This window comes from Limanda limanda, chromosome 10 (genome assembly GCF_963576545.1).
Source record: "Limanda limanda chromosome 10, fLimLim1.1, whole genome shotgun sequence".
Classification (NCBI taxonomy): Eukaryota; Metazoa; Chordata; class Actinopteri; order Pleuronectiformes; family Pleuronectidae; genus Limanda; species Limanda limanda.
Window position 1 is genome coordinate 27258324 of NC_083645.1, and position 20912 is coordinate 27279235.

Genomic DNA, 20912 nt, shown 5'->3' on the forward strand with positions numbered 1-20912 from the left:
CCGGTGGTGGAAGGAGGACAGGGACTGGTGGACATCAAGTCCAAAATTGCCGCTTTTCGCCTTCGGGCAGCTCAAAGACTACTGTACAACTGTGGGCCGAGGTGGGTTGATGCGGCACGACTGCTGCTGAGGAGAGCTGGAAGATTGGGCTACGACAAACATCTCTTCCTTTTAAGAACGGAGGACATGGATCTCACCGGGCTGACCCCGTTTTACAAGTCAATGTTAGATGCATGGCAGATTTTTCATGTCAGTAGAGAAAACAATGAAACACCTGGTTTGTGGCTGTTTGAGGAACCGCTGTTCTTCAATGACTTTATGAGGTCGGAAACACTGCAGTCTGCCAGCCTCAGAGACAACCTCAGACGAGCTGGATGCACCAAACTGGGCCATCTGATAAAGATGACAGCAACATCGGTGGATACCCTGAGAGCGAACAGCAATATCAACTCTACCAGACTGATAAACAAAGTGTTGGAGGAGGTCTGTGCCGCCCTGCCACAAACCATGAGAGTCTTTGCAAGCAACAATACTCTGTGTGACCAGTGGAGTGATGACTCGGAATACAGTTTCCCCTCCTTATTCATCAGCCCAGCTGTTGGGGAGTGGCAGGAGAGGCGTGGTCAGTTGTTGTCCTTCCCAACTCCTCACCTAGACAGCTTTCAGACTGTGGGAAAAAAGTCTGTCTACCAGACCTGTGTAAAGGTTCGTAATTTGCACTCTCTGGAAGAGATGAGAGAGTCGAGGTGGACTGGGCTATTGGAGCCAGAGGCTTCTCCGAAAGGCAGCTGGCGGGCCTTGTACAAGCTGCCCATTGAAAAACGGACAGCAGACCTCCAGTGGAGGGTAGTGCACGGGGCGATAGCTACAAACAGATACAGAGCGCACCTTGATCCGGAGCTGGGGGAGGGGTGTACGTTCTGCTCCCAAGCTGAAACACTGGAACATTTATTTGTTCAGTGTCCACGGCTGGAAGCACTTTTTAATGTGTTAAAAGGGTGGTTTCAGGGCCTGGGAGAGGTATTTTCTTTTGGTTTGTTCATTTATGGTCCGAAATATTCTGCAAAGGAAAAAGCTGTACACAACCTGGTAAACTTTGTCTCTGGTTCTGCAAAGCTAGCCATTTGGCTGACACGGAGGAACCAAGCACTGGACACTGGTAGCGTGCATCCGGCGCCAATGCTGGTTGGATTTCTGAAAGCCAGACTCAGAGTAGAACACGCCTACTACAAAATGATGGACAATTTGATGACATTTAGCCGCATATGGGCTGTTGCGGGGATTCTATGCACCCTTGGGGATGAAGGGGAACTGATTTTTAACCTGTAATTTGAGATACGACAGTTAGTATGGATGTGTGAGTGGGTATGTACATGTGTGTGTGTGTGTGTGTGTGTGTGTATATATCGAAAATAATCTATATGTAGTATTTATTAACCTTGTTTGGTTGCGGTGTACAGCTGGTGGCTGACGTAAGAAGTGTTTTTGTTCCTGGAAATAGAAAATAAATGGATTTTGAAAAACCAAAACCTCTCCTCTCCTCTCCTCTCCTCTCCTCTCCTCTCCTCTCCTCTCCTCTCCTCCTCTCCCCTCCTCCTCCTCCTCTCCTCTCCTCTCCTCACCTCCCCTCCTCCTCTCCTCCTCCTCTCCTCCCCTCCTCTGCAGGACATCCTGCCTCTGGCCTCCACCATCAGACCGCTTCCTGTGGCAGGAAACCTGTTCCCAGATGCAGGGGAGGAGGCGAGGATGGAGGATGGAGAGGAGGAGGAGGAGGAGGTGGGGAGGAGGAGAGTCTGCAGAAGTGTTTAAGGAAAAGAAAGAAGGGTGGAGAGGTGAGGGAGGCAGACAAAGAGGTGATGATGAGGAGGAGGACGAAGGAGCAGGGAGGTCAGAGGTCGACACGTAAACAAACAAATCAGAGGTTCAGTGGACAATAGAGGAGGTGAGCGGGTTCAGCTCCGTCCTGATTGGGCGTCAGCAGAGACGTGTCATCACCTGTTGTCATGAGGGTTCGACCAATGAGAAGCCGGCTCTGACAGACTGATGGTTCTTCTCTTCACAGTGAAAACATTCCACTGGTTTTAAGTCCAATTTTCTACGATATAAGACAAGATAAAATATACGATATATGAAATGATGCAATACGATAGTATACACAACACGATATAAGATACAAAGCACAATGACACCCCCCTCACACACACAGACACACACACAGACACACACACAGTTCAGCTTCTCACTCTGGAGTTTGTCGTTTATCTTCTACTCTGATTCTTATCTGGCTTCATGTGGGTCATGAGATCAGCTACATCCTGCTTTTAACAATGTACACACACACACACACACACACACAAAGACCCACAAACACACACACACACACACACACACACATGCCCTGTTGGTGGACAGACTTTTCAGGTCAAACAAAAGGCAGCTAATGGGGTCACACACACCGACGACACCTTAAATCTGATGTGTTACAAAACATGTCACTTTTCACACACACACACACACACACACACACTCACACACGCACACACACACACACACACACACACACACACACACACACACACAAACACACACACACACACACACACACACACTAGTAAAGATAATCATGAAGCCAAACAACAGGAGGTGTTGAAATGTGATGACTTGTTAAAGATATCGTTGATCCAGTGTTTGAGGAATCACTTAAGATCTTGCACAAACTAATGCAGATATTTAGTTTAACAAACTTATTCCTTTTACACACAAACACTGGTTTAAGTCACAACAACTTATTTGTGTGCAGATTTTCTCTGGTTTCTGTGAATCAGTTTTTTTATATCTGTGAAATTATAAAACAGAGCTAATGCAAATGTTTCCTCTTGGTCGTTAGATGAGTTTTGATTTGTGGAGAAGCAGCGTAATGACACACGATAACTTTGTGTAGAGGCTGATGTTCAACAACTGCACGTCTTCTGATCACCAGATGTCTGTGTGTGTGTGTGTGTGTGTGTGTGTGTGTGTGTGTGTGTGTGTGTGATTATGTGTGTGTGTGTGATTAGCCACCATGCTGTGGTTTGTCATCTGTTGTCAGTCAGACTCCAGCTCAGTCGATGCAGAAGGAAAGTTTCAGTTCTCACAGTGAAACACATTTGAATCAGTGCAGCTGCTGCAGATGTTCTTCATTCACCAAAGTTCTGGTTTTATTATTAACTTTACTTTTTACTTCTTCTACTGTAAAAAAAAAAAACTAAAATCAAACACAACGCGTCGTCCGGACGTTTCCAACGGCAACAAGAAAAATAAGAAATCCAAATTATAGTGTCTGAAATTATAAATTAATTAAATGTTTTAACTTTAAATGAGGCGAACACACATGAAGACTGATGGTATGAAGCAACCCGACCACACACACACACTCACACACAACCACACACACACACACACACACACACACACACACACACACACACACACACACACACACACATACACACACACACACACATACACACACACACACACACACACACACTCACACACAACCACACACAGGTGGTAAATTAACTGGAAACAGACGCTCTCTCTCTCTCTCTCTCTCTCTCTCTCTCTCTCTCTCTCCCTCTCACACACACACACACACACACACTGGAAACAGATGTGTGTGTGTGTGTCTGCAGACTCTCTCTCTCTCTCTCTCTCTCTCTCTCTCTCTCTCTCTCTCTCTCTCCCTCTCACACACTGAACACCAGTTGATTGGCAGCACACAGGAGGTCGATGGTGTTTGTTTTGGTGATGGTCTCATCTGATTGGCTGACCTCTGCTCCGTCTAAATCAGTTTTCCCTTTCAGCCGTTGACTGTAAAGAAAGATGGACGACCCGTGTCCACTTCCAACCTCCATCCACAGATGAAGATCAAATATCTGTCCCGTAGATAAAGGGAGGGGGGGGGGGAGCTGTCAATCACAACGTCTCAGCCTAATTAAAACCAAACAAACATCGTTTTGATAAGAACGATCTAAAATAACAGAAACCATCTTTGACAAACATTTATTTAACGTCCACTTGAATTTTTAAGTTCGGTTTATGTCCCATCTGCTAACATGGAGGAGGTGCAATGACCCATACTGCAGCCGGCCACCAGGGGGCCGTTGAGGCACTTTGGCCTCACTTAACAGTTTAACTGTTTAAACTTTAACAGTTTATTTTCACAGTGAATGGATCCGTCTGACTCGTGTATTTTAATGATTTAAACTCTGTTTCCTCCTCAGTCGTCCGTCCCTCTGTCCGGCGGACGTCTCTCATCGGACGGGGACGCCCCCCCACCCCCCCGGCCGAGAGGAAAGTGATACGCTTGATTCTCTCTCAGCCTGCAGGATATTTCAGGGACCAAATGAAAAATAAGCTCTGGTGCATCCTGGGAAAATATTTAGCTTGTGTCAGTTGATCTGTGGCTGCGAGCACCAACTGGTTCGGATGGTTTTAATTTAGTATCTGCTGGTTTCTAAACAAAGAATGAAATGTAGTGTGAAGTATTTAAAGTATGTGCATGTGTAATACTGCAGTAAATTATTCACATCTCATAACTTTAGCAGGATCATTATCAGTATGAGTCTATACTGCATTATGTGTTGTTATTGTATATAATTTATAGTTTTATTTTGAATACTGTTTTTATTCTTATCATATTATAAATTGTTTGCTGCCATGTTATTGTTTCTCATCATATCTCATCTTATTTTATCATCTAATCTTTCATGCAAATAAATAAATAAACATGAACCAGTATTTATTCTTGAAAAAACCTGTAACCAGTGGTGGGATTTAACAAAGTACATTTACTTAGATCATTTCATTATGGGAGTATCTTTACTTTTAATACTTTAAGTATCTAAAGCAAATACTTGCTCCAAGTACGTTGATGTTTCACTTTAGCAGAGAAACAAACTGATGCTCTGGATGAATGTTTTGAAGTCTGTGGCCTCAACACTGAAATTCTTCATAATTATAATTCAGGGTTAAAGCTGGAAAGTGGGTTTCGTCACATTCAGGTCGAGCTTCTGAATTTACAGCATTCGTGTCACAGTTGGTGAAATAAAAAATAACAACAAACGATCAACTTTGCAAACATCAGACTTTAAAGAAAACACAGAAACACTTTAATAAACTTCTGTTTGCTCAGTAGAGACTCAAACACTGAGAGTTACTGACTACTATAACCTCTGATGCTGTCACTGTATATATAATATAATATATAATATAATATATAACGGCCTCTCTTCATATCTGTATTTGTGTTTTTACTGTCTCCAGACCATACCTCATCGCTCTGGAGCTCACTACTATGTGACCTGTGGCCCTCCCCCCCCCCCTGGGATTGGGGTCCAGGGCCCAGGCGGCAGGTTGGGATGAGTCTAACCAGTCGCAGGCAGGCGTGTGTGCGGCGGTGTCGTGTTTCTCTAAAAGCACTCCAGAGTTTCTGCAGAGTTTCCTGAGGGCAGGAGGGATTTTCTTTGTGTTGAGTCCGGACCCATTTGCATAGACCCCTCCTCCTCCCGTCGGATTGGCCGCGGCTCCGCTGGCATGTGGAATCTCACGTCCAAACTTTCTCAGTTGAAGGAAAACTTTGCAGAGTGAAGGAGGATGAAGCGAGCGGCCGGACGCCAGCAGCAGCATGAGTGAGTCAGAGCAGCAGAGAGAGAGAGGAGCGGGTAGAGAGAGGGAGGGAGAAATCTTAATTATAGCTTCAGATAATTGACTTCTGACCGAATAATTAGGTGTTTGCTTTTCAGTTTTTCTTCACTGGTTCTGTTGTTTGTTTTGAAAAAAGAAACTGGAGATTCTTTTTGTTTGTAGGAGACAGACTTGATACTTATCTTTTCTTTTTAAAGACAGTTTGAAAGTTTGTTTTAATTTCAACATTTATCTTTTATTTTTGTTAAAAATGTCAGTTTAGCCCGTAGACAGGAGAGAGTTTCTTACTTCACAACAATATGCTGCTGGCTCTGCTTCTGGTTCTGAGTCTTTGCTCTGAGGCTCGCTCCTCCGAGCCGTCATCAATAATCATCAAGTACCAGGTCTGGGAGGAGCAGCCGGCCGGGACCCAGGTCGGCCGGCTGCTGGATGACCTTCGGCAGCGGGACGAAACCGGTCCCCTGGAGGATTTCCAGGTGGTGGAACATGGCAAAGCCCTTCCCTTCTCCGTCAGCGCTCGGGACGGGGTCGTCTCCACCCAAGGCCGGCTGGACAGGGAGGAGCTGTGCCGGGGGTCTGACCTGTGTGAGGTGGCCTTCAGCGTCCTCTACAAGAGACAAGGGGCCATGAACTGCCTGAGGGTTCGTGTGGAGGTCATGGACCTGAACGACCACAGCCCCAGCTTCCCCAGCCCTCTGCAGGAGGTGGAGATCTCAGAGACCGCCAGCCTCAGGATGCGGATCCCTCTGGACCGGGCGGTGGATCCTGACGCTGGTCCCAACAGTCTCCAGACCTACTCGCTGTCCGTCAACCAGCATTTCGCTCTGGATGTGACGGTTGGTCCGGATGGAACAAAACAAGCAGAGTTAGTGGTTATCAAAGAACTTGACAGGGAGGTTCAAAACTCCTTCGACCTCACCTTGGTGGCCTGGGACAAAGGGAACCCCCTTAAATCTGGGAGCACGCTAGTCCGTGTTAATATTCAGGACTCGAATGACAACAGCCCCAAGTTTGAGGACGGCACTCCCACTGTGGAGCTCTCTGAGGACACAGCTCTCGGGACAACCATCATCAACGTCATGGCCACCGATCCGGACCAGGGAGCCAATGGGGAAGTGGAGTATTCGCTCAGTAAACACAATCATCCCAACGTTCACAAACTTTTCTTTGTGGACCCACAAACCGGAGCCGTGAGTCTCAGAGCACACCTGGACTATGAGGCCCAGACCTCTTATGAAGTGATTATCCAGGCCCGTGATCGTGGACCCAACTCCATCCCCTCGCACTGCAAACTGCACGTCAAGCTCAGAGACATTAACGATAACGCACCGAGGATCCACATGACCTGGACTCCACCCAACTCCCCTGTGGCCACCGTGCTCGAGGGAACCTCGGTGGACACTTTTCTTGCTCTGGTGATGGTCTCTGATGCAGATTCAGGGGACAACGGCAAAACGATAGCAAGCATACAGGAAGGATCCGGCCCGTTCCGCCTCAAGAAGATTCATGGTGACAACTACATGATTGTAACCGACGGCAGCTTGGATCGAGAGAAGGTCATGCAGTACAACATCTCGCTGCTGGCCCAGGATTATGGAGATCCTCCTCTGTCTTGTGTGAAACAACTGCCTGTCCTGGTTCTGGATGAGAATGACAATGCCCCGGTGTTCTCCACAACCTTGTATCAGGCGACTGTCAAGGAGAACAACGAAGTAGGCCACCACGCTCTCAAGGTCGCAGCCCACGATGTCGACCTGAAACTCAGTGGAAGAGTCTCCTACTCCATTCAAAGCCCCAAAGACCTGGACAGTGACGAAGACATTTTCAACATCCACTCGAGCAGTGGTGTCATAAGCATCCGGCAGCCTCTGGACTACGAGGAATCCAGCACCTACACTTTCATCGTGTTGGCTGTAGACCACGGTCATCCGCCTCTCACCAGCAGCGCTACCGTGCAGGTCGACGTGGAGGACATGAACGACAACTACCCGGTCATCACCGAGCCGAAGCCGAGAAGCGACGTGGTGTCTTTAAACGTGCCCGTCAACGCAGACAAAGGGGAGGTGGTGACGGAGCTGGGAAACGACCTGGAGGAGGCGTCGGCCGATTTTATAATTAATCAACCTGTCAGAGAAGGAATTGTTGGATTTATGGCATCAACTATAAAAGCTGAAGACCCGGACTCGGGGCTCAACGGGGAAGTTCAGTACTTCCTTTCCCACGGAAACCCCAACGGACTCTTCTGGTTGGACGAGGCTACGGGTCAACTCTTCGTTAACACCACCAACGCTACTGAGCTCATTGGGAAAACCTTTAAAGTGGGCGTAGCTGTATCAGACATGGGTTCTCCCAGTCTGACCACTAAGGTGACTCTGGAGGTGACCTTCATCAACCTCAAGGACCATTTGAAGAACTCGTCACCTGGTAGCCGAGCACAGCTCAGTTTTGCCATGATGCTAGCGATCTGTCTGGGTGCTTCATGCCTGCTGCTTCTGCTGGCCATCGCCCTGGTGACGACCTTCTGCCGCCCCGAGAAACGAGACAACCACGCCTACAACTGCCGACAGGCTGAATCCACCTACACCCGCCATCCTCGGCGGCCGCAGAAGAACATCAGGAAGTCGGACATTCAGCTAATCCCCGTCATCCGGGGGCGAAAGGAGGAGGTTCCTGAGGACGACAGTGAATCCCAGCCACTGGCTCCACCTCCAGTGATGTCAGAAGATGTAGAAACTGAGAGGCAGTACACCTTGACGCCGTCAGCCATGAACTCAAGCTTCCATTCCCAAGGCTTCCCAGAAGGGGACGCCACTCAACTGGTCACCCATCACTGCAGAACCTTAAGGAAACCCGGGAGCATCGAACTGGACGGCGCTCCGCCTCTGACGCCCGCCACATCGTACAGAACTCTCCGGACATCCAGGAACACCTCGTCTTCCTCTTCAGTCTCACACTCAAGCACCTTAAAGCGACAGGCACGGCCTCAGGGGGAGGAGGCGGAGCCGGCTCGGTCGGGGTCCCAGGCGACTCTCAGGAGGCCGAAGACCTTGGAGGGCCGAGGGGGTCCGGACGCAGAGCACCAGCGGATGCTCCGGAACCTGGTTCGACTCTCCATGGCTGCGTTCGGAGACTCGATCGAGCTCTCGTCAGCTTCTCCAGAGGTTCAGGTGAGATGTGGCTCCTCCCATCACTCACGCACATTCAGACTCTGAGTTCAGTTTAGTTTAATCAGTCAATTGGCATCAGACTCACAGATTTTATATTTATATCATCCCTGGTGTGAGTGTGTGGTCATTTCAAGTGGGTTTTAAAGAATTTCCATCATCTGAAAATATACGTAAGAAGTAAAATAGAAAAAAGCTCCTTCATCTTGTAGAAAACCCAAACACAGTGCATGCTGGGAAACACGCTAACAAGCATATAATGTCTTTTATAGCAAAGTTAAAATGGAGTTCACTCAGCTCAGCGCTCATTAAAACTCGCCACCACACTCACACTCATGATGGAAGTCGTGAAGTCACGTTCCAGGCAGCAAACGGCGACTCGGTTTGACAGATGAGTCCATTTACATCGTTTTAATGATTTCACAAACTCCGCCTGATGGTTTTTTAATGTCTTCTTATTTATGTTTTCCACGGTGGCGCCGACATTCAGGTCAACGCGCCGCTGCCGGCTCTCGTTCGAATCTAATTTACTTCCATCAGAAAACGTGTGATCACATTTACTTCAACATGTGCTTACACTCTGTGCCGGAGCGTAATTAAGTCTCGCCCCCTGCAGGCGTTGAGATTAATCTGAAGTGAAGTCCATTAGAGAGTAGAGAGTGTAGTGCCCACACACACACACGCACACACACACACACACACACACGCACACACACACACACACACACACACACACACACACACACACAGACACACACACAGAGCAGCTTCCCTTACATTTTCCCAGCAGCCTTTCTGCCTTTTTCGGCCTCCTGTGTGATGACTCAGACAGCCCGAGGCCTGGAGTCGGGTGGAGGTGAAGGTGTGTGTGTGTCTGTGTGTGTCTCTGCGTGTGTCTCTGCGTGTGTGTGTGTGTGTGTGTGTGTGTGTGTGTGTGTGTGTGTGTGTGTGTGTGTGTGTGTGTGTGTGTGTGTGTGTACTCATTTTTGTAACCTCTCCAGGAGCTTTTCCAGTATAAAAAGTGACCTTGTCAGGACCAGTGGACTTCATGGGGACAAAAGCTCGGTCTTAATGAGGCTGTGTGTCACCAGTGAGGTTGTGGTTGAGGTTAGGATCAGGAAGTGAACTGTGGTTGGGTGAAGGTTCAGGTTTATGTTTAGGTTTATGTAAGAAGTAGCTGAGGTTAAGGTTAGAGTTAGTCAATTAAATGTCCCCTGAAGTTATGGAAACACGACTCTCTCTGTGTGTGTGTGTGTGTGTGTGTGTGTGTGTGTGTGTGTGTGTGTGTGTGTGTCTGTGTGTGTGGGTGAGAGTGACTGATGACTGTGAAGAGTTTATTCAGGTGCTCATGTGTCACAGTCACTAATGCCCCCCAGAAACACTCTCCTCCTTTACTAAATATCACATTTCAGATTCATATTGAAACCAGGAGCCGAGTGTGTGTGTGTGTGTGTGTGTGTCTGTGTGTGTCTGTGTGTGTGAGGGAGGAGGGGGAGCTCTGTGTGTGGGGGAGTCAGTGTGTGTGAGGAGGGGGGGGGGCCAGCCAAAGTAAGCTGTGATGTGTTTGTAGTGTAAGTCGACTCCGCTCTGACTCGCTGCTCCCGTCACTTACAAACGACCCGAGAATCACTTTTACTGAGTCGAGAAGAAAGAGGAAAGAAAAACAGCTCCGACTAAAAACAGCCACTGAGAGAGAAGAGCAGGAAACTGAGCCTCAGACACAGATACTGTATCTACACTGTACTTACATATTTACATTCACCATCAGCTGCAGGCTCATAATCCTCAATGTAATGAGAAATCTGTAGTTTTTCTTATTGTAAATAACAGTATCCTACTGTCAGAAAAACATGAGGCTCAAGAGCTAACAAAAAACACCTGCAATGGATTTGAATGAATTTGTGAATGTGTTTAAATAATCCATTAATGAACATCTATTTTCAGTTTATCAGAAAGTAATCACATCATTTGCATTCTAAGTTTATTTATACTATTTTTACAAATACATCCTCAAGTTTAGCCTGAAAAACTGGTAACTTTACAAATTTGAAGACCTCAACTGGAATTTAATATAAACTTTTGGAGTTTTGAGATAGAGAATTAAAGCCACCAGTGAAAATTAAGACAATTACAACTTCACAGATGAAACATACTTTTATAAAGGTTTAAAACTAGGGCTGGGCAAGTTAACTCGTTTAATCGAGTTAACTCAAGTGATGAGTTAACTCGATTAATTATTTTATCTCGCATTAACTCAGGTTTGATTATTTATTGTTTTATTGTGAAAGTCAGGCTTTTATTTTGTGAAAGTCTGTTGCTGACTGATGCAGAACAGGAAAAAAGAAAATAATTGGCGGATAAACAATCGAGTTAACTCATCACTTGAGTTAACTCGATTAAAACGAGTTAACTTGCCCAGCCCTATTTAAAACACAATCAAAATCAAGTAAAGTTCCTTCTACGAGCTCAGTGATGAGTTAAACTCGTGATCGAGACTCAGATCCTCAGAATCAGATCCAGAGCTTGGAGCTGTAGAGAAGCTTCTCTGGTTGAAACACTGAACCACGTCACTGAGGGCGAAAGTCGCCGGCCTCGCCCGGCAGACGCAGAACAAAGAGCTCGACCGGGACCGACATCCTCACGTGATTCCCATTAAAGAAAGGAAGAGGCCTTTTTCTTTTTACCCAGCATCCCCCTCTCCTCTCCTCCACCTTTCTGGCTTCAGAAGTCTCTCTCCTCCCTCGAGATCGGAGAGGAAGAGGCCTCTGGACGTCTGGGAGGAGGAGAAGGGGGTTTTCACCTACACCTCAACACACACACACACACACACACACACACACACTCACACACCCTCGGCTCGTCCAAATTTCGCCGTCCATCCTGGAAGGAAACCGGCCAGAGAAGAATAGGCTTTTACGTAGAGGCCATTTCCTGCTGCTGCAGCAACGTGCACGTTTAAAAACACACAGACCACACAAACATTAGGACTGAAACAAAGTCATATATTAGCATGCACACACTCACACACACACACACCCTGCCCAGTGTGTGTGTGTGTGTGTGTGTTTCCTCCCTGGTGATCAGTGTGTATCCGCTGTATAACAGCAGCTGTCAGCAGAACGCTGGGAGCAGTGAGACGGACGCAGACGCTCGGTTCTCACACTGTTCAACCGACTGACCCGTTAGAAAAGAGAAAAATCATGTTTATTCTCTTTTTACCTGTGTGTTTAAAAGCTGATGTTGTTCAAGCAGCTAAAGCAACAGAGACGATCCCACTGTTCCCAGCGCTGTGGGTCAATGAACAAGTCTTTAAACAACAAGAGAAGTTCTGATCCTGTTCTCTGTGTCTCTGCTGAACTGATCCCTAACTGATACTTAGGAGTATCAGAGGCTTTTCAGACGCTGGTATAGAAACACTTTAGCTTTTTCTTATTCAGGTGCAGATCTTATGAGAGTCTGTGAGTTCTAACCTTCCTCCTCTTCCTCCTCTTCCTCCTCTTCCTCCTCTTCCTCCTCTTCCTCCTCTTCCTCCTCTTCCTCCTCTTCCTCCTCTTCCTCCTCTTCCTCCCTGCAGCAGATCTCCCAGCTCCTCTCCCTCCTCCGACAGGGTCAGCTGCAGCCGAGGACAAACTTCAGAGGGAACAAATATTCTCATCGCAACGGCAGGTCAGTCCTCCTCTTCATCCTCGTCCTCGTCCTCCTCCTCCTCCTCCTCCTCCTCCTCCTCCTCCTCCTCCTCCTCCTCCTCCTCCTCCTCCTCCTCCTCCTCCTCCTCCTCCTCCTACTCCTACTCCTCCTCCTCTTCCTCCTTGTTCTACTCCTCCTCCTCCTCTGATGTAGGCTCAACGAAACCACAACAAAGTCAAACCAATAATCAGAGGGAACAAATATTCTCATCGCAACGGCAGGTCAGTCCTCCTCTTCCTCCTCCTCTTCCTCTTCGTTCTACTCCTCCTCCTCCTCCTACTCCTCCTCCTCCTCCTCCTCCTCCTCCTCCTCCTCCTCAGGCTCAACAAAACCACAACAAAGTCAAACCAATAAGCTCCCTCTGCTTTCATATTCACATTCTCAGATGTTTTCATCTTAAACACAATGAGCTTTTATTTTATCACTTTATCCTCAAACTGACATGAAAACTTGCTGCGTTTAGAAATGACTCAGTTTGACCTGAGACACTTTGTGAAAATGTATAAAACTACAGTTTATATCTATAAAAGTTGTCTGTGGGATGAATGAGTGAACAAACCAAACAGCATCTTTAAAATATAAACTTTAAATAAATAAGATTTAGAGACGTTAATAATAATAAAATACCAGTTTGATCTGATATGAACAGTGTAGTTTTTATAATGTGGACAGTTCGTCTCATGTGGTTCAGTCTGAGGTTTACTCAATGAAAATGACGAGAAACAGAGATTAGTTTCTGTTTTTTATGTTTTTACCACCACAAATGTTTTTTATTCTAATATTGAAACTTGAATATTTGTTGCCCAAGTGCAAATCTTAACTTAGGCTAAAGTCTCAATACTTCTTTTTCGAAAATTTTGCAAAGATGGAACCAAATCTCTCAATGCAGCATTTGAATAAATTATATTCTGTCATATATGATGTTAAAATGTCATTTTAAATGTGGCCAAAGTTTTTAAATAATTAGGAATAATATCTGCTCTGAGACGAAAGCTCAGGTTTTAAACAAACAAAGCTTGATTCAGACTCTCAGATGTGTAGTCGCTCTGAAACCAGTGGAGAAGCTGAATGAAGCTGTTCACTGGGACCTTTACTCTCCAGGTGGAGGGAGAGAGTTGAGATTTAAAAACAGACTGAAATCTAAAAGAGGAAAAGAGTCAGAATCCCTCTCTTCATCTCCAGAGGTCTGATCCAGATCCAGCTGGCTGCAGGTTTCAGACTCAGATCAAACCAGCTGCGGCTGATTGCAGGTTCACCGGACGTTAACCGGGAATGCCACCGATTCTAAAAACTCACAGATGTTTCTCCTGAACCAGAACTGTTGTGTTTGTTTGTGCAAAGATCAACGAGAGCTTCAGACTGCAGCCGTGAGCAGATGTTGCTGCTTCTGTAGATAATGTTCTTTTAACAATTTAACAAATCCTGAAGAGATGAGAAAGTGTCAAACATCCACATCCAGTTCACATGTAGATGCACAAACACACACAACGAGGGATTTACACCTCAGCTGATTGGTGCATGTGTGCAGGAAGTTTAATTAATTAATTAATTAATTTAAAGTGAGCGAGCAGCTGAAGAGTCCGAGCTCCATTGTTATCGTCGGTTTTACAAACGTTAGCTTGACGTGTCGAAGTCGTCGCTGATGAACGTTTTCCTCCGAGTCTGTGACCGACTGACCTGCAGCGACTGAAATAACAGCAACAGACAAACAGGACACGGAGTCAAACATTCAATGTCACAGGATGAGTGTCTTATAAAGTGTGTGTGTGTGTGTGAGAGACTGTGTGTGTGTGTGTGTGTGTGTGACTGTGTGTGTGTGTGTGTGTGTGTGTGTGTGTGTGTGTGTGTGTGTGTGTGTGTGTGTGTGGGCTCTGTCTGACTGGTCCACAGGAAGCAGGTAATTCAGCGTCGCCATGGCGATGAGATAAGATCTGACATCACCTTGATACAACACATACTCTGTTTCATATTGGCACTGTTTCAACACGTACACACACACACACACACACACACACACACACAGACACACACACACAGAGTTGCGTGAATCACTTTGTCACTCGTGTGGATTTCAGTAGACGAACTGAGCTAAAGGTCGGATCACAGTCACTGGGTTCAATTCACATTATTTTATTCATCACACATTTCAGTGAACTGAATATGTCTTATTTTGTTTTATCCATTAATGATACGTTTGTAACTTATGTCATAATAACGTAAAAAGATATTTAAAAAATCCCTTTTCACATAATGAGGTGACTTTTCTTTTCGTGCCGCGGCAGCAACACACACCTGCAGAGTGTTGAGCTCTTACAGGAGTTTGGACTTTTATTTTATTTTGATCATTTCTTCTCTCTGGGACTTTTCAAATAAACATGAATAAACTTGAACAGAAAATCTTCTCATCTCAGAGTCTGATAAGATTTTAATCTTCACTCTGGATAAGATGAGTTTGTGACCGACTCATCTTTATCAGACTTCCTGTTAGAGCATGCACACACAGACACACACAGACACAGACACACACACAGACACACACACAGACCCACACTGTAGCTCAGAAAGTGTGACTGGTGGTTTTCACCGTACTTATCATGAGCTCAGGAATGTTATCATCAGTTTCTCCGTCTGCTTCTTTTGTTTCTCTGTGAAAAACACGTGTTTTCTGACTGAAGATCTTTGTTTATTCCATGTTTTGACTGTTCAGTTCTATTTTACTGTTTTTTTGTGCAGTAAATTATCAATCCTTGTTTTCACATTGTTAAGACAAATCTGTGGTTTTAGGGAAACACCACTTTAATTCTATATAATTGTATGTATAATTTGCCAGAGGTTTGTCAGGAAATCAAAAAGGACACAAAGGACAATTCTACTCTCCACTCATCCTCTCTCTGTTTCATGTTTATGGAGGAAGTTGTCGATCTGGATGATATTTAAAGTTGTGTGTTTGTTGTGTGTTTGTTGCAGATATGGAGGTCAGGACTGCTCTGATTGGCAGAGCACCAAGGACAGTGGACACGGAGAGAGCGAGGCCGGGGACATGGACTGGGAACCAGGACGAGACTCGCCCATAGACCCTCAGCTGGAGGAGGGGCTACACAACCTGCTCAACCACCCTGGTACACAACACACACACACACACACACACACACACACACACACACACACACACACACACACACACACACACACACACACACACAGTTAAACAAAGTTGTGCTTTAATTGTTTTTATATTTAAACGTCTTTTGAAAAATCAAGAACAATGTACATAAGATAATATAAACTTTATTGTCCTATGGGGGAATTTCTCTGGAGCTGCTCACAACTTAACACAATGATACAATAAGTACTACAACAGTTCAATGGTAATATACGGGACGAAATACTGCAAACTTACAGTATTATCCTGTACATTCATACAACAAGAGAGTTTTACATGCACAGGAGTTGTGTTATGTAGTTTGTGTGTCCTGGTGCGAGTCAGAAGTCATCTTTGTTCTCCAGATGCTGAACTCAGCGTCTCAGTGTTTGTCAGCGAGCTCCTGGTGGAACTGGAGGTTTAGAGCATGTGACCTTTGTTCCCGCGCAGAATAAACACACTCTGCACTCACAATGGACTCACACTGACAGAGGTAGAAAACAGGAAACAACCCAGTGACAGGTTCTACATCCACATCCACCCACAGCCCACTCGTCTCTTTGTCTTCATGGGTCTCCGGCTTCTGAGATTCAAGGATTCTCATCGGGAAATGATCTGATTTTGTGTTTTATGGCTAAAAATCCACCAAATTCTTATTATTGTGTAAAGTGTTTGTATTATTAACATGTAAGTGTCACTTTAATGTCACTTCATTAGCATGTTGTTGTATCATGATATACGACCACAAAGTTTTACCAAGATATTAACGTGAACCTCAAACTCTTAAAGCTCATTGTTTTCCCGGGAATTCAACATGTAGACCTGTGTGTGTGTGTGTGTGTGTGTGTGTGTGTGTGTGTGTGTGTGTGTGTGTGTGTGTGTGTGTGTGTGTGTGTGTGTGTGTGTGTGTGTGTGTGGTCAGAGCAGAGGGGATTACCGCCGGTCGAGCGAGCTTCACTTCAGGGCAGGAGAGAGAGAAACAAAAGTGTGTGTGGGAGTGTGTTGTTTTATGTGTGCGATGCTTGACTCACCTTCTTCGCTGCAGGCGCCAACATCAGTGTAACTCACACCAGAGCGACAACTGTGTGAGTGTGTGTGAGTGTGTGTCTGTGTGTTTGTGTGTGTGTGTGTGGGTGTGTGTGTATGTGTTCGACTGCTGCGTCTTCTTCAAACCTCTGTGAATCACACAAACACCTGATCCTTTGTTCAGGTGTGAAGATGATATGATGTGTGAGTGTGTGAGTGTGTGTGTCTTTGTGTGTGTTCATTCTTCTCCATGTCTTGGGACTGTGTGTGTTCTCAGAATCACGTTGTCAGATCGAAGCTGTTCAGAGTGTGTTTCATATTCCACCACTTTTTACTTAAAGTTTAGAGACTCATCTGTAGAGTCAGAATCAGAAGAAGATGAATCTGTCAAGACTCTGTAACACAAGACTTTTATAATAAGTTAAGTTAATTGATGAACTGATTCTTAAACAAGACAGTTTTAAACATGATTCTGAAACGTTTAACATATTTGACAGAGATTCACAGCAGGTTGTGCTCAGATTAGATTTTTCAAATAAAATAACTGGTTGTATTTCCAGGTAAAATGTGTTAATGTTTAAATAATCAAACTCTGAAAGTTTAAAGAGTTGGTGAAGAATTCAAACAGAGAAGCTGAGATCAGGACTGAGGCAGGAAGATGAACCTGCAGCTCAGTTAACACAAAAGGATCAGAGCTTGTAATGCTGCAGCAGGTGTGTTAATGGACCGACGAGGCCCAACAACACACACAACAACACACAGATGGACTCACTACGACGTGAAACACACAAGGGTGTCGACAGCTTCTTCTTCTAACATCAACACCGGGTCAGACGTGAAGCAGCAGACGATTCTATCTCCGGAGAATCTGCTGAAACTCGAAGCGTTTGGTCATTTAAAGAGGATTTTCTATTCAGAGGATCAGTGGTGAAAACCTGCCAAAACAAAGAGGGGGCTGGGGGGCTGGGGGGCTTGGGGGGCGGTCTGGGCCACACCGGGTGTATGCATTGGTGTGTGTGTGTGTGTGTGTGTGAGTTAACTCCTTGCATCTGGTTGTGGTTACATGAAGGAGACCGCAGCTCTTCAGGCTGATGAGTCTGAGCCGAGTTGAAACGTTTTGATTTTAAATAAACGAGGCAGGTTGATCCGTTTGTTTCTGAGCACGAAATTCAAATCTTAAACTAAAAAAGTTTCTTTTGACACAAGAAAAATAAAACAAATACAGATGATGAAAACAGCAAAAAGGATCAATCAAGAGATAATGAATAAGGCTTTGTGTATAGATGCAAATCTGGTATTTTTATTACTTCCATTATCTATTAAAGATTTATATTAAAAGCTGAAAAGGCTTGAAAATATATATATTATTCCCATTCCTCAATTGTTCTAGTTTCCTTCTAAAACAAGATATTGTGGAAATGGGGGATGATGCACGTACATCACTCTCTGTGAAGCAGAATCAGTTAATAATCATCATTCAGAGTTTATTAAATACTAAAGACTGAAACATTTAATAATAAAGAAAATATAAAGCCTCAGTATCTTTGCACCGTGAGCAACACAGCGTCATGTTGTTTCTCACATGAGCAGAACAACAGGCTGAGAAAATGATCCTCACATTTAATTGGATGTAAACAGGATGAAGATCCGAACAGAGACAACAAGGTGTTAAACCTTTGTGTGTTTCTGTGCATTAGACAACGTGTGTGTTACAGTAAATGACTCAATGAGACTCTGTGTGTGTTCACTCGCACACGCCCGGTGTTCACGCCTCTGACAGACACATGTTTTCAGAACGGGATGTTTTCAGTGACACAACAGATGTGGAGAATCCTGTTGACGGGAGTCGATAAAACCAGAGAGTGTCACTTCCTCCTTTTCCTGCCTCGACGTCTCACTTCGTCCTCAGGAGAGAATCTGGCGAACCAAACAAGGGAAACTTCTTCAGATTCTGTCCTGATGTTCCTTAGGACTCAAAGATGAGCTGATGAGATTCAGGGGTCGGAGGTCAAAGGTCATGACGACCGAATATGAGTCTCTTGGTTGCATCAGTAGTTTATGTTAACGGTTGTTTCTGTTTGATTTAGAAACAGAATCATTTCAGATCCACGTTCATCTTCACTCGATAAAATCTGGTTTAATCTAAATCATCGAGTGCAAACGTGTCTCTGTCTCTCTCTCTTTCTGCAGACGACGTCTTCTCGGAGGTCACCGACCCGTCCTGGATGGCGAGACTCTCTCTCCCGCTCGCAGGCGATTACCACGACAACGTGTTTGTCCCCAACGGGCCTCCGTCCCCTGAATCTGAGCTTCTCCCAAGGGACTGTCTGGACTCCTCGTCCTCCTTCTCCACCTTCGGTAAAACACCAGAAACTACATTTACTTTAAATCATAAAAGACACTTTAATTTAAATCAACTTAATTTCTTCATGAAACAAAAGTTGGTATAAATAAATATTTTAAAAGAAATTAAGTGGATCAATAAGAAATAAATTGAGGGAGTAAAATTAAACAAATATTCATTCTGGAAAAGAATTTGGTTGTTAATTGGTCTTAATCTTCATTAAACCTTTTTTTTTTTAAGGTCTATAACATATTAGAAAGTAGTATTAAAAAGGTAAGGCTATAATAATTTCACAATTTTACTTAAGCAACAGTAATAAAGAATTCATATTAAGTTTATTATCATGGCAAACTAAAAATACTCATTACCAAAACTTTTTAAAGTTTTTAGTTCTCAGAGGAAGCAGCAGAGTGACACCTCCTTCTCTTCTTCCTCCTCTCAGGTAAAAGTCCAGAGAAGGACGGCCCACTGGGCGGCGCCCTCCTGTCCGAGGTCAGCACGCTGTTTGAAATGCTGATGACGCAGAAGGCCGACGCCCACCCGGGCCCTCGACCGGACGTCCTGTACCGACTCTCTGCGGCGTACCGGCGCTCGCTCGGCCTGGACGCCAACGCCACGCCCCCCGCGGCGGGAAACGCACCGAGGAACTCTGGGAACACGGAGAAGCGTCCGGGCCTCGCGGCGCCATCAGGACTCTACCATCAAATATAACTGAACACTGGAAAAGACTGACTGACGCAGATTCACTCGTTTCTATGATTAATCTATTTTTAGACGTTAACTGAAAAGTTTGATGACGAGACTCGAGATCCGACGCTAAAAAAACACTGTACGAACTTTCAGGTTCGATCGAGAGGCCGCGACACGACGGGTGAATTTCTCACAGTTGAACTCACTTCCCGAACTTCGCAACTTCTTGTTTTTAACTTTCCCTGAATGAGATGAAAAACACGTTAAAGTGAAACGTCAGATGAGAACATGGAGGCCGCGGCAGCAGCTGCCTGTTCGATAGCTCCTCCTCCTCTTCCTCCTCCTCCTCCTCCTCCTCCTCCTCCTCCTCCTCCTCCTCCTCCTCCTCCTCCTCATATCAAATGTTGTTGCTTTTTATTTTGATGTCTCAACAGCGTCTTCTTCTTGACTTCCTCTTTGACAAAGTCGATCTTGACCTTTGACTTTCCATTATTTATACAGTGAGAACTGGAATATTTTAAAGCTTTAAAGGTGCTGAGAAGTGACTGGAAACCAAGATGTGTGAAGAAGAAGAAAGATGGTTTTATACCCGTGTTCAGAGCAGAGGATACTCAGAGGAAGGAATTCAAACAAAGGTAAAATATGGGAAATAAGTATTGTTTATATATATATGTGACTAATGAGGGAGCAGGTGCCCAGGGGAGCGTGGAGATCAGGTGACCTGCAGGCAGCTAGTGGACAGGAGGAGTTACAGGAATATGAGAGAATCTGGAGGAATTTAAGAGACGTGACAAAAGATCATTTCACTCTGATGAACTTTGGCTTTTGATTTTGTTTCATGTAAAATTGGTGAGAACAGAAACTTCTCTGACTAAGGGACGTGATGCTGGTGGTATTTTAGCATTAGCACAGACAGGAGACAGGAGACAGGAGACAGGAGACAGGAGACAGGAGACAGGAGACAGGAGACAGGAGACAGTGGCTCAATGTCTCCAAGAGACAAGAGGACGTTTGTCCTGCGACGCACAAAGACAACTTCTGTTTTTTTAATATCAACAAAGCTCTGAGTGGTTTTCTACCTCATCACTTCACAAAATGGAGGAAGATCAAATCAAATCAAAGTCCTGAGGGAAGCATCACTCCTCACATGTTTTATACTGAACATGATGAG

At 45.2% G+C, this 20912-nt stretch overlaps 1 protein-coding gene across 2 annotated transcripts; it reads left to right on the forward strand.

Annotated features, from left to right (window-relative positions):
- The first annotated feature begins 5641 nt into the window (after positions 1-5641).
- pcdh12 (protocadherin 12) lies at positions 5642-20094 on the forward strand. Of its 2 annotated transcripts, none has more exons than XM_061078986.1 (5): positions 5642-8855; positions 12427-12518; positions 15507-15658; positions 18898-19065; positions 19494-20094. In XM_061078986.1, the coding sequence occupies exons 1-5, from the start codon at positions 5988-5990 to the stop codon at positions 19760-19762; spliced, it is 3549 nt and encodes a 1182-aa protein (XP_060934969.1). In that variant the 5' UTR covers positions 5642-5987; the 3' UTR covers positions 19763-20094. The 2 variants fall into 2 exon arrangements, with proteins under 2 accessions (XP_060934969.1, XP_060934970.1); XM_061078987.1 differs by having other exon boundaries at positions 12430-12518.
- The last annotated feature ends 818 nt before the right edge of the window (positions 20095-20912 follow it).

Bases quoted from the DNA above. Each gene is read 5' to 3' on its own strand.
- pcdh12 (XM_061078986.1), top strand. From the start codon at position 5,988: ATGCTGCTGGCTCTGCTTCTGGTTCTGAGTCTTTGCTCTGAGGCTCGC. The intron at 8,856-12,426 runs GTGAGATGTGGC...TCCTCCCTGCAG, and splicing joins CAGCTTCTCCAGAGGTTCAG to CAGATCTCCCAGCTCCTCTC. The intron at 19,066-19,493 runs GTAAAACACCAG...TCCTCCTCTCAG, and splicing joins GTCCTCCTTCTCCACCTTCG to GTAAAAGTCCAGAGAAGGAC.